The sequence below is a fragment of the Peromyscus eremicus genome, chromosome 2 (genome assembly GCF_949786415.1).
Source record: "Peromyscus eremicus chromosome 2, PerEre_H2_v1, whole genome shotgun sequence".
Classification (NCBI taxonomy): domain Eukaryota; kingdom Metazoa; phylum Chordata; class Mammalia; order Rodentia; family Cricetidae; genus Peromyscus; species Peromyscus eremicus.
This window is the reverse complement of record NC_081417.1, coordinates 44,214,235-44,226,955: the sequence shown is the minus strand read 5'-3', so window position 1 is coordinate 44,226,955 and position 12,721 is coordinate 44,214,235. Positions and strand designations below refer to the sequence as shown.

General features: G+C 41.2%; 1 protein-coding gene across 1 annotated transcript in view; it reads right to left on the bottom strand.

Moving 5' to 3' along the window:
- Window positions 1-12,721, bottom strand: part of Usp45 (ubiquitin specific peptidase 45) — a 63,459-nt gene that overhangs the window by 28,400 nt on the left and 22,338 nt on the right. Inside the window, exons 6-8 of the mRNA XM_059254057.1 lie at window positions 10,344-10,486; window positions 9,309-9,404; window positions 8,748-8,878 (exon numbers count right to left, since the gene is read on the bottom strand). Coding sequence (XP_059110040.1) covers window positions 8,748-8,878; window positions 9,309-9,404; window positions 10,344-10,486 — 370 coding nt within the window. The remainder of the gene's footprint in view (window positions 1-8,747; window positions 8,879-9,308; window positions 9,405-10,343; window positions 10,487-12,721) is intronic.

Sequence of the window (12,721 nt, the reverse complement as noted above, 5' to 3'; positions counted from 1 at the left end):
TTAAGTCAGATAAGCCAGACTCAAAAAGAAAACTTTGTTTTTCTCAGATGTGGAAAACTCAATAAAACAAAGTAAGATATTAAAGTGAAAGGGGAATATTTGGAAAAAAGAAAGGACCAGGGAGGGGGTTGGGGATGGAAAATCTATGATAAACATGGAAATGTCACCATGAAATCAACTGTTTGTACAATGAATATAAGCAAATAAAAAATTCTAAAATCTGTAATAAATTCCAATGAATGTCTTGTCTTAAAGCTAACCCTAGGATGCAGTCTAATCTAAGGCGAATTCTACGAAAAGAACACAGGAACACAGCACAAAACAAATTTACAATAATTTCACTATGATGTGTATGTGTGTGTGTGTGTGTGTGTAATCTCATTTGATATAAACAACACTGTTAAAGACTTTGTAACAATGCACTGCCTTTTTCTACTTGAAAAGACTAAAGAAGAACAAGCTAAATGCCACTAAATACCAATCCAGTTCTTATGACCCAGAATCCAGTACTTTAAATAGCATTCCTCATACGATCAAAATTAGCATCCACCCTATGGTGCACTGATGTGCCTGCCACAGAGCTAAGTGAACTGGCAGTGAAGTTAACACAGAAGTGGAAGCACCTCTTCAGTGAGCTTTTTGCTAGGTAGCTGCAAATAGCATCATCATGTTAGAGAATGCTTGTGGGAGTAGGTCAGAGAAACTTGGGCTAGAAACAAACCCCAATGTTATTTGAGCCTCCACAGCTGGCATCACAAGTGGTAGAAATTACATAATAGACCTGTGCTGTCAATATCAAGCACTGTTAATGAAATCAGCTAGGACAGAAACAGGAATCCTTCAGGTATCTTCCTTAGCAAGGCGGTCTTCGAGCAGACAGATACACAGGGTGGAGATCATTTCTGAAGCTGCCTTCCTACATCTCCATCACAACCATGTACAAACTGTTTATTGCCTTCTGAATAATCACTGAAAAAAATTATATCTAGGTTCTTTTTTCATTCTTTTAGTGAGAACTGGAAAACATAATCCAATAACATAAAATTTTTGAAGGACTATCTGAGGTACCAATATCAAAAGACCTTCAAACTTACTTTTAAGAAAGTTAACAGATACCAAATATACGAAGACATTCAGCCTATTGAATAAGAGGAACATTTACAGGAAATGTGCCTTAGTATATTAATTACCTTCTTTATGACAATATATCTGACAGATACACCTGAAGGGAAGAGAGCTTTATTTGAGCTCAGGGTTCCAGAAGGTGCATTCCATTATGGTGGGAAGGGAATGGCATCCTGAGCAGGTTGGTTCGTGGCAGTAAGAGCTTGTCATGCAGCTTATTCACATCTTGGTAGACCAGGAAGCAGAGAGGATACTGGGCCCGGACACAGGGCCAGGCTACAATCCTCTTGGCCTAACATCCACCAACTCAGCCCCAAAGCAGCACCAGCAGCTGGGGACCAAGTGTTTAAACACATGAACCTCTGTAGGACATTTCAATTCAAACCTTATCACATGACAAGAATGATGCTGTCCGGGAGCAAGGAGTGCTGGAAAGATGGCTCAGTGGTTAAAAACAATCACTGTTCTTACAGAAGAACAGATTTAAGTTCTCAGTACCCACATCAGGAGGCCCCCCCAATTGCCTGTCACTCCAATTTCAGTGCTCCAATGGTCTCACAAGGCACTAGCACACATGTAGTGCACATAAACACACACACACACACACACACACACAAATTTTTACAGTATTTTTTTTAAAAAGAAAAGGGCTGCTAAAATCCTCAAGATACAGAGGTTGGGGAAGTGGTTTAGCAGTTAAGAGTTCATGGTAAATGAAGACCACATGAGAACAGGAAGAAGCAAAGTGCTAGAGAGGCCTACAGAAATCCACAAAGATACCCCCACAATAGACTGCTGGCAATGGTCGAGATACAGCCCGAACTGACCTACTCTGGTGATGGGATGGCCAAACACCCTAATTTTCGTGCTAGAAACCCCATCCAATGACTGAGGGAACTGGATGCGGAGATCCACGGTTAGGCCCCAGGTGGAGCTCCAGGAGTCCGATTGGCGAGAAAGAGGAGGGTTTATATGAGTGAGAATTGTTGAGACCAAGGTTGGATAAAGCACAGGGACAAATATCCAAACGAATGGAAACACATGAACTATGAACTAATGGCTGAGGGGTCCCCAACTGGATCAGGCCCTCTGAATGGGTGAGACAGTTGATTGGCTTGATCTGTTTGGTAGGCATCCAAGCAGTGGGACCAGGTCCTGTGCTCAGTGCATGAGTTGGCTGTTTGAAACCTGAGGCTTATACAGGGTTGCTTGGCTCGGCCTGGGAGGAGGGGACTGGACCTGCCTGGACTGAGTCTACCAGGTTGATCTCAGTCCTCGGGGGAGGCTTTGCCCTGGAGGAAGTGGGAATGGGGGGATGGGCTGGGAGAAAAGTGGCGGGGAGGGGGGAGAACAAGGGAATCCGTGGCTGATATGTAGAATTAAATTATATTATAAAATAAAGTAAAATAAAATAAAAAAAAGAGACAAAAAAAAAGAGCACTGGCTGCTCGTCCAGATGGCCCAATTCAATTCCCAATACTGAGTTGGATCCCTAGAATCCACATAAAGGTGGAAGTAGAGAATTGACTTCACAAATTTGTCCTCTGAGCACATGTTACTGTGACACATGATGTATCACCATATAAACACACATACAAGTAATAATAATAATAATAATAATAAATAATAAAGCTGTAATAATAATTATTATTTATAATAATAAAGTAGTAGTAGTAATAGAGAGGGGAAAAAAAAGTCCAAGTGAATTCCACGGATCACAAACATAAGGTAGGCAAAGCAAAGCACAGCCATGTTGGGCCTGAAAGAGCTCAGCCTTGAGGAGCTAGAGATAAATGTATTTCACAAGGACCCAAATGAAGCTCACTGTTGAAGGATGGGGGACAGTTCCTTAAGCCTTAAGGAAAGCCCCCTGGACAATGTTCCCAAAGGCCACAAAAGAACTAAGACAGCCTGAGTACCTAAAGCTGAGCCTTTACACCACACATCCAAATTATGGCCACAAAGTAATGTTAGGAAACTTTGATCTCCAAGGGTAGCCAGAAGGGTTATGTGAGAGCAACTTAAGATTTAAATTAATAAGCAGAGAGTAGAGAAGTATGAGGAAGGAAGTGTGGGAGTGAAAGATGAGGCAAGGAGGTGAGAAAGAAGTGGGGACAAAAATGAGGAAAAATGAATAAGCAAAAAACTACACCAAGTAAACCTACGGACTGAGAAATTAAAACATATGAAGTCTAAAGAAAAGATAGCAAGATATGAATTAGCTTCACTTCAAATGCATTTTATAGAACTGTCCAAAATGTTCTAAGAATGTCCAACAGATGCTCAGCACTAAGAGCACTTGCTGCTCTTGCAAAAGCCCTACATTTGCTTCTCAGCACTCACATCCCAAGGCTCACAAGCATCTCAACTGGAGTTCTGGGGGATCTGACGCCCTCTTCTGGCCTCCAAGGACACCAAGTACACATGTAGTGCACATACATGCAGGCAAACACTCATACACATATAATAAACATAAAATCTTTTAAAAAATCAATAAAATTACTGGCAGGCTAGGTTCATAAGGTATATAAAATGTAAGTCAATTTTGTGTTTGTACTTGAACCCTTTCTTCAAGAGGGCTCATAATATATGCAAATGTTCCAAAATCTGAACAAACCCAAAGTTTAAAACCTTTCTGTCCCTAAGCACATCAGGTGAGAGACATTATACCTGTAGTAGTGAATCCTGAAGATGGGGTACATAGAAATCTTAATTTTTATCTGGGAGTACTCAACTATTTTAACATATTATTTATTTTTATAAACCTTAATAAAAGAAGGAAACATAAAAACAAATGAAGCTATTTTGGTCAGAATTAAAACAAATTTCTAAAGCATACAATGCCCTAAAACTACTTAACTTTATGAGGCAGTCACATCTCTAAGCTTCTCAGTCTTTTCTGGCCTTCAGGCATTAAAGAAAAAAAAAAAAAAACTGTATGTGCAGAATAAATGAAGCATGGTAATCCCTCTCTATTTGGGGATAGTTAAAGTTTAAATGTGGAAGCCAAATAAATCCTTTCCTCCCAACCTGCTGTTTCGTCATGGTGTTTTGTTGCAGCAATAGAGACCTTAACTAAGACACCTTAACTCTCTTGCCTCTTGGGCCTATACAGTCTCCAGAGACAAGACCCAGATATGCCAACCATTGGCCACCTATCTGGGCCTCTCAATCTCACTAGAAGGGAGAACTACACCCCAAACCAAGATAGAGGAACTCCTTGTCTACCCATCCCAAGAACCAAAGCCAGACTATTTACATTATTAGGCTTTTATAATTTTTTCAAATATGGATTCCCAAACTCTCCCTTGCTGCTCAGCCTCTTTTTTTGTTGTTTTTTTTTTTGTTTTGTTTGTTTGTTTGTTTTGGTTTTTTTCGAGACAGGGTTTCTCTGTGTAGCTTTAAACCTGTCCTGGAACTCGCTTTGGAGATCAGGCTGGCCTTAAACTCACAGAGATCTGCCTGCCTCTGCCTCCTGAGTGCTGGGATTAAAGGCGTGTGCCACCACCGCCCGGCGCTGCTCAGCCTATTAATGAAGCCACTAAGAGGCTCCTAGAGGGGCCACTCTTCCCCCCTCAATCCATTCTTTCTCCCATAAAACCAATGAAATCTACTCTTTCCTTCACCTCTACACTAGCACTTCCAGATCCAAACAAGAACTTCTATCTCTTTTTAAATGCTAACCAAGGACAAGCCTTTGCAACACTCTGCAGACAGGGAGGAACATATATTGTCCCACGGCCTATTCTCCAAACAGCTAGACATGGTCACCAGAGACTGGCCACCCTCCCTCCCGACCATGGTCATGGTGGTACTGCCTGTCCCTGAGGCAAACAAAATCTTACTTCACAGCCCCCTACACATGCTCATTACATCCATTCAAGGACTTAATCAGCCACCACACTTTCCTAATCACCCCCAAACCAGGGTACAGCTTTTCCATGCTTACTTATTAGATCCTAACCTTGTATATGAGTCATGCTCACTTCTCAAGCCCAAAACACACATCCCCAGTAACCCTCCATGCCCTCAGAACTCCTTCACACTTGCTCTGAGACACATGATTTCTCCTCTAAGCCTTTTGCCCATATTTTCATTACCAGCTGTAAAAGGTTCCCAACTTGTTTATAAATGATAGTACCCCAAAACAAGCCCCTTACACAGCACAATATGCTATACTTCAAGGGGATCCAACTACATCCACAAGCCCACACATACTAGAACTCAAATCCCTAACCTGGCGTACAATTTCCAACAGGCAGAACTAATCGCTTTTACCCAGGCTCTCACACCTGCTTGCAACCTTAGAGTTAGTATATACATTGACGCTAAATATACTTCTACATGTGATTCCAGAGAGAAAGGGGCTTCCTAACCCAAAAAGGAACATCGATTATTAACTCCCTTTTAATACAGGTCTCCTTGAAGCCGTCCTCCCTCCCACCCAGCCACTCTCCAGTGCAGTGGACATGAAAAGGACAAATGATATCTCTCTCTTCTCAATAACATGACCGACCTAATGGCCCAACACACTGCCCTGTCACATCCTCCATCTACTCTGACGACAAAACCTCCACCTCCAGAACCACCTTGTGCACTCAGACCCTCTTTCTGATGGCTGACATCCTAACTTGCCTATACTCCCTGAGTCACCAAACTCTTCTCTCCTTTCTCTGCAGTTAATTACCGCTATTCACTGGTGCGCTATTTCTAAAAAGACTAACCATGTTCTGTGAGACTAGCCAAAAGACAAATCCTAATCCCAACCTTTGCTCCCCCAGTTTCCATCTCACCAAATGAGAGTCCAGTTACCTTCCCCAGACTAGCAGTTAGCTTTCACCATATTCTCCTAGTCGGATAACACAAACATTTACTAGTATTCGTAGATACCTTTTCAGGATGGGTTGTAGCCTTCCCAACCACAAATAAGAGGGCCCACACTATAGCTTACACACTACTCTCTGAGATCATCTCTTGCTTGCCCTCCTCCATTTGGTCAGATAATGGCCCCAAGTTCATCTCTTCGACTACCCAACCTGTGTCCAAATCCCCTGGAAATGCTACATCTCTTTCTGGCCCCAATCCTCAGGGAAAGTTGAGAGGATGAATAGGGCCATAAATGACTCCTGTCTTTACCCCCTCAATTTGACTCTACATCTCTAGGTCCCACCAAGCTCAAGATAGCCAGGCTTCCAGTTTCCCAGCTCTCACCATCAGAGAGGCAGACTGTGTAGGACCAGAAACAAATTGTACCTGCTTGGCTCCCAAGCTGTCTCACCAAGTTCTTCCAACAAAGACTACCAGCTTTTACTGCCCAGAGGTAACTGACCAGCCCTTATCCAACCTGGAAGCAACCTCAATGTGCCCCTTCCATGACTGAGATTGCAGCACCTCCCTAACAGGAAGTAGTCACTCCAAAACTACGACCCCCCCCCTTTCTCCTTTTTACCCTTCCAGAATTGGGATATGTTGGGTAATAGTCTCGGGTCATGAGGATTTGCAACAGGCTGTATTGGGCAATAGCCCCATGACATAAAGAATTGCTTAGCCCTAGACTGACCATTCAGTTCAGATCCACCTCCAGAAACAGTATGTCCAGGCAGCAGAAGCAATTCACCCTGCCAAACTGTGATGCAGCAAGACATTGCAAAGGCTCCTCCATCTTGTATTCTTGCTGAGGCCATTTCAGGTTTAATGAGAATTTGATCTCCTTGATGGAGAATCCCATGGAAAATTACCCAACTCTATTGAACCCAAGGTCAAGATGCCCCAGCTAACTTATCTTAACTTCTTGTGCAGAACCCCCTTCAGCTAACCACTTTCTTTAGCTTCTGTTAAACTGCTTGCTTCTGTGAGGTATCCACTGCAGCTGCCAAGCAAGCCAGAACATGGTTTGTGCCTTTAAAATCCTATTGGTCTAAATGCATGGGGCTACACTGAGGTACTGAATACATGAGTGTAGTCCTAACCAGCAGAATAAAGACTTTCAATTGGCTATAAATTGTTTAAGTGGTCATTTCTGGTGGGTTCCCCACAACAAAACCTCAAAAACAGCTGTAACTTCCTAGTAGATACATACATGCATGTATATATGTATGTTTTAAGTTTTTTTTTTAAAGATTTATTTAGTTAGTTATTATGTATGCAGTGTTCTACTTGCATGTGTCCTTGCAGGCCAGAAGAGGGCACCAGATCTCATTACAGGTGGTTGTGAGCCACCATGTGGTTGCTGGGAATTGAACTCAGGACCTCTAGAAGAACAGCCAGTGCTCTTAACCGCTGAGCCATCTCTCCAGCCCATGTTTTAAGTTTTAATTACTGTGCCTAAAAGATCTACGCTTCTAACCTGTAAGCCCCTTGCTCAAGGACATATACTTCCTGAAATGCTGGAAGCTATTGTTTATGGAAGATAACAAGCCACATGTTTTCATTCCCCTAAATAAGTTTGTTTGACCCATCTGCCCTGGATGTACTTGATTATATGCAGGCAGGAGGGATGCAGGCAGGAAGTACATCAGGATATATACTTGCCCCTGATTGGATGTAGGAGGCAGGCAGAAAGTATGTGAGGATTTATGTTTGCTCCTGACTGGACCTGATGGGAAATACAGTAGCTCATGGGTTTGCCTTTATAAGCCTCTGCAAAATGTGACTTGTTGCCATTTTCTGAGAACTTTGGAATGGACCTGGCCAGAGTCCATCATCCTGGCCAGCATTTAATTAAAGCTTGCTTCAAATTTGGCTCAAGAATTGTGGTAGTGGTCTTATTTCAAATAGTAGGATTAATAGTATATTCCTCAGCCCCTCTAAAGAGTTTAACCTTTATCCCATGGAAAGGGTGGGGCCAGGCCCCTCACTGTTTCAATACAGTGAGGATCAGTCTCAGACGACCCGTTATGACTGAGTCATCTGCTTCTCTGCTTTACTTTCTTACAAACATCCAGTTAGGTAAACCCTTTATGGCATGCGCTTCTTTCCAGGCAAATGAAGATTTTGCTTTTAAATATATGCTAATACCTGGAGAAATGCACATAAGCTCTATTTGCCTCAAAGCTCATCTTTAAAACAAAGAAGCTCTGAGTCTGAGAATGTAGACTGGTGGTAGACCTTGCCTGGCACCAACAAAGGAAACATATTTGTTATGCTACTTTCTATATGTTATAGTTGGGCGATAGCCACAAGCCATGATGAATGGCTTAGCCCCAGTCTGACCATTCAGTTCCACCCGAGAAACATGTCCAGGTAGCACAAGCAACTCACCCTGCCAAAACACAAAAATGGCTGTAACTTCCTGGTAGATACAGACATACATAATATTACATCCTGGACTTGAGTCAGGACAGACTTCGTTTGATTTTCAGTTCTGTTGCCCCCAAACTAGGTGTGCGAGCTCATTTCTGAGTCTCTGTTCCTAACACATAAACTTCTAACACAATCACTTCAAAAGAGGAGGGGGATAATCTGCATAAAGCACACAGATGTGGCTAACAGATGTTGCTTCTTTGTCTTGGCAGTCTTTGGCAGCAACCAAAACAACAGAGCAGGAATAAAACCCTTGTTAGTGGGAATGCATTAGTACTTTGTGACCTCATTGTTCATATCAAGAATGCAGACACACTCACTTCTGGCAAAGTTGATTGAAAAGAACTTTAGGAGAAAGTGGTCCTTTTTCAGCCTCTTTCATGCTGTGAAGAAACAGGAACAAGGCTGAAGTCAATGGTCCAGGGCTTGAAAGTTCCACCACTAATGGATCCTTTGAAAACATGTCAGAAATATATAATTTGAAAATAAAATATTATCAAGAATCTTAAAGCTATACTTTATTTAAGTGCTAGTAACAACAACAAGACCTAAATTTAAATAAATGTTACTGTTAACTACAAAACAAGAGTCCTGGACATTTTGCTCAATAAAAGTTCTGACTTTTGTTTTTTCCAGTATGTGCAAATAAAAATTGCCTCGACTCTTTTTTTTTTTTTTGATCTACAATATGTCTGAACCATAGCATACCTTAAAAAGCTACAATTTCTGAAAACTTTATCTGGTAATTTTACAAGATACTTTAAATTATGTTTTAAAGCCCTCAGACTACAGTCCCATTTGGTGGCTTAGAGAAACAAAAAAGAAACATTTTGGAAACAGGTTATTACGTTTCTGTGGCTGTACATGTGCTTGTTACTCACCAGCTGTGGAACTGACGAAAGCGAAATCTTGAGTTTCGTGCCGTCTTCTTTTATCTCGTTCATCAGTTCAAAGAGAATGTGAGTCTGGGCCAAGTTCTAGACAACAGAGCCAAGCCTCGATTCAGTTAGTGTGTGGTTCTCATGTGATGATGTGAGTGTTCTCTGTTCAGTTAGTGTGTGGTGTGGTGATATATTGTGTCCCCCAATATATTGTGCATCCTAATAAACTTATCTGGGGTCAGAGGACAGAACAGCCACTAGATAAGACATAGAGGCCAGAAAATGGTGGCACTCACATCTTTAATCCTATCACTTGGGAGGCAGAGATCCATCCAGATCTCTGTAAGTTCAAAGCCACACTGGAAACAGCCAGGCATGGTGACTCATGCCTTTAATCCCAGGAAGTGATGGCAAAAAGCAGAAAGGTATATAAGGCGTGAAAATCAGAAACAATAGCCTGGTTAAGCTTTTAGGCTTTTGAGCAGCATTCAGCTGAGATCCATTTGGATGAGGACCCAGAGGCTTTCAGTCTGAGGAAACAGGATCAGCTGAGGAATTGGCAAGGTGAGGTAGCTGTGGCTTGTTCTGCTTCTCTGATCTTCCAGCGTTCACCCCAATACCTGGCTCCGGGTTTGTTTTTATTAATAAGAACTTTTAAAATTCATGCTACAGTGTGGTTCTCATGTGATGACGTGAGCGTTCTCTGTTCAGTTAGTGTGTGGTTCCCATGTGATGACGTGAGTGTTCTCAAAGCTCCCAATCTCATTCAGCACAGCAAACCATGTCCACTTAAAATCTTAAAGATTTAACTGAACACACTACGTTTTCTGTAGTATGACTAAAGAACCACTACAAGACAACAGACTTCCAGGTAGCACTGCTGAGTACACATATGATAATCACCAACAATAACCCAAACAAAGAGAAACAGAAGGAACTTTCTAGAATAACATTTAACAGTGAGTGGACAGTCTATACTCATATTAACCAGTTCAAATAATTGTTCACAGTTTACAAATCATGCTGATGACTTACCTGAATGACTGCATTGAAAAAGCAAGTATTTCCTAGATTTGTAATTCCTTTCACAGAGGGCACACAGCTGCCCTTTTTCCCTTTCTTTATTTCACCTGTTTCACGTTTTTCTTCACAAAGTTTTATGAGTCTTGAAAATGCACCTATGAAACATACATAAGTCACAGAAAACTTACATGAGATGTAAAATTAAATATGCCACTTGACAATTTAAATATATCATTTAAAATCAAATAAGACTGAATCTTTGAATTAGTGTTCCTGAAGGACAAGACCACAAACAAAATATCTTTGGTTTTATATTTTACAGCTATTGAGTTGAATTCATTGTTATACAGATATCTATACCCTTACATCACATTACAGAATAATTTCCTGATGAATTTAAAAGTTTAAGGGAAATAGGTGAAAACAAACAGAAAAGATCTTCCTTCTAAACACAATTCCCCACAAGAAAAGAAATGGGTGCTTAAAGACAAACTATTCAAAGCCTCAGATAGGAAAGATGAGAAATGAGCTTATAAAATTGTTGTTGTGCCAAAGAATAAGGAAAAGGTCAAAAGGGTCACGGGAGGTGGAGATAGGATGATCAGAAATCCAAGGTCACCTTCAGATACAAATAGAGTTTAAGTCAGCCTGGGCTACAAACAAACAAACACTGGTTTCCGGCTGCATGGTACATCAGTCCGAGGTGTGCAATTGGAATATCAAAATAAGGGTAATATAACAGATGGTTACATAATGAATGCATATTGATAATAGATTTTTTATGAGATTAAATGGTGAGAGAAATTTTTTCAATTTAAAAACATTTTAATGTGGGGTTGGGGATTTAGCTCAGTGGTAGAGGGCTTGCCTAGCAAGCGCAAGGCCCTGGGTTCGGTCCTCAGCTCTGGAAAAAAACAAAAAACAAAAAAACATTTTAATGTGTATTGGTATTTTGCCTACATGTATGCCTGTGCACAAAGGCCAAAGAGGGCATTGGATTTCTTGAAAGGAATGGAGTTAGAGATGGCTGTGAGCCAGCATGTGGGTCGGGAGGAATCAAACCCAGGTTCTCTGAAAGAGCAGCAAGTGCTCCTAACTGCTGAACCATCTCTTCAGCTCCATGAGGGTAAACTTTTCTTTCTTTTTGAGACAGGGTCTCACTAGGTAGTCCTGGCTGTCCTGGAACTCACTATGTAGACCAGGCTAACTTCAAACTCACAAGATCTGCCTGCCTCTGTGTCCTGAGTGCTGGGACTAAGGAAAGCATCATTACACCACGCTCAGAGGGAAATCCTTCTGATAAAAAGATGACAATTAGTAAACAAAAGAAAGGAGCAGGTCAGGAAACTACCATCTTACAGTGATGCCCTTCGGTAAAATTGGAAACTTTCCTATGAGTTTGAAAATTTAAAAGCTAAAACAGTTAATGGGATCACACTATACTACAAAAAGGTGGTGGTGCACACCTTTAATCATACCACTTGGGAAGCAGAGGCAGGTAAATCTCTGTGAGCTCAAAGCCAGCCTGGTCTACAAAGTTCCAGGACAGCCAGGACTATTACTCAGAAAAACCCTGTCTTGGGGAGAAAAAAAAGTAAAATATCTAATAAACCTGAGTGCCATGCTTTGTACTTGGCAATCTAGATTACTAGCATAGATCTGAAAATTGCATTTTATTTGTTTCTGAAACAGGGTCTACGTAGCTATGGTTGACCTAGAACTTACTACGTAGACGAGGTGGTTTTGAACTTGTCTCAGTCTCTCTAGTGCTGGAATTAAAGGTATGTAACACCATGCCCAGTTGAAAACTGCATTATTAGTTTGTGTTCAATGACAATGTAAGAATAAAGAACAATTCCTAACATTTACAAACTGACATGTTGATCAGATCTATGTAATAGATTACTGGGATTCAAAATCATCCTACAGGGGACTGTGAATGTAGCTTACTTCATAGATTGTCTGCCTAGCATACAGGAAGCCCTAGGTTCCTTTCCTATACCACAGAGCACCAGGCTGGTGGCATATGCATGTAATCCTAGCATGTGGAAGGTGGAAGCAGAAAAATCAGAAATTCAAGGCCATCCTCAACTACACAGTGAGTTTGAGACCAACCTGGGATATATAAAACCCTGTCTTAAAAACAAACAAGGGTTTGGGGATTTAGCTCAGTGGTAGAGAGCTTGCCTAGCAAGCTCAAGGCCCTGGGTTCGGTCCTCAGCTCCAGAAAAAAAAAAAAAAAAAAAAAGAAAGAAAGAAAAAAACAAACAAACAAAAACATTTATAGTCATCCCTTGATATATCTACAGTAGACCACATTTCCATGACTCCCAGAACACAGATACCCAAGTCCTTCATTTTAGGAATTCATCAGGCATAAAAAGGCTGGA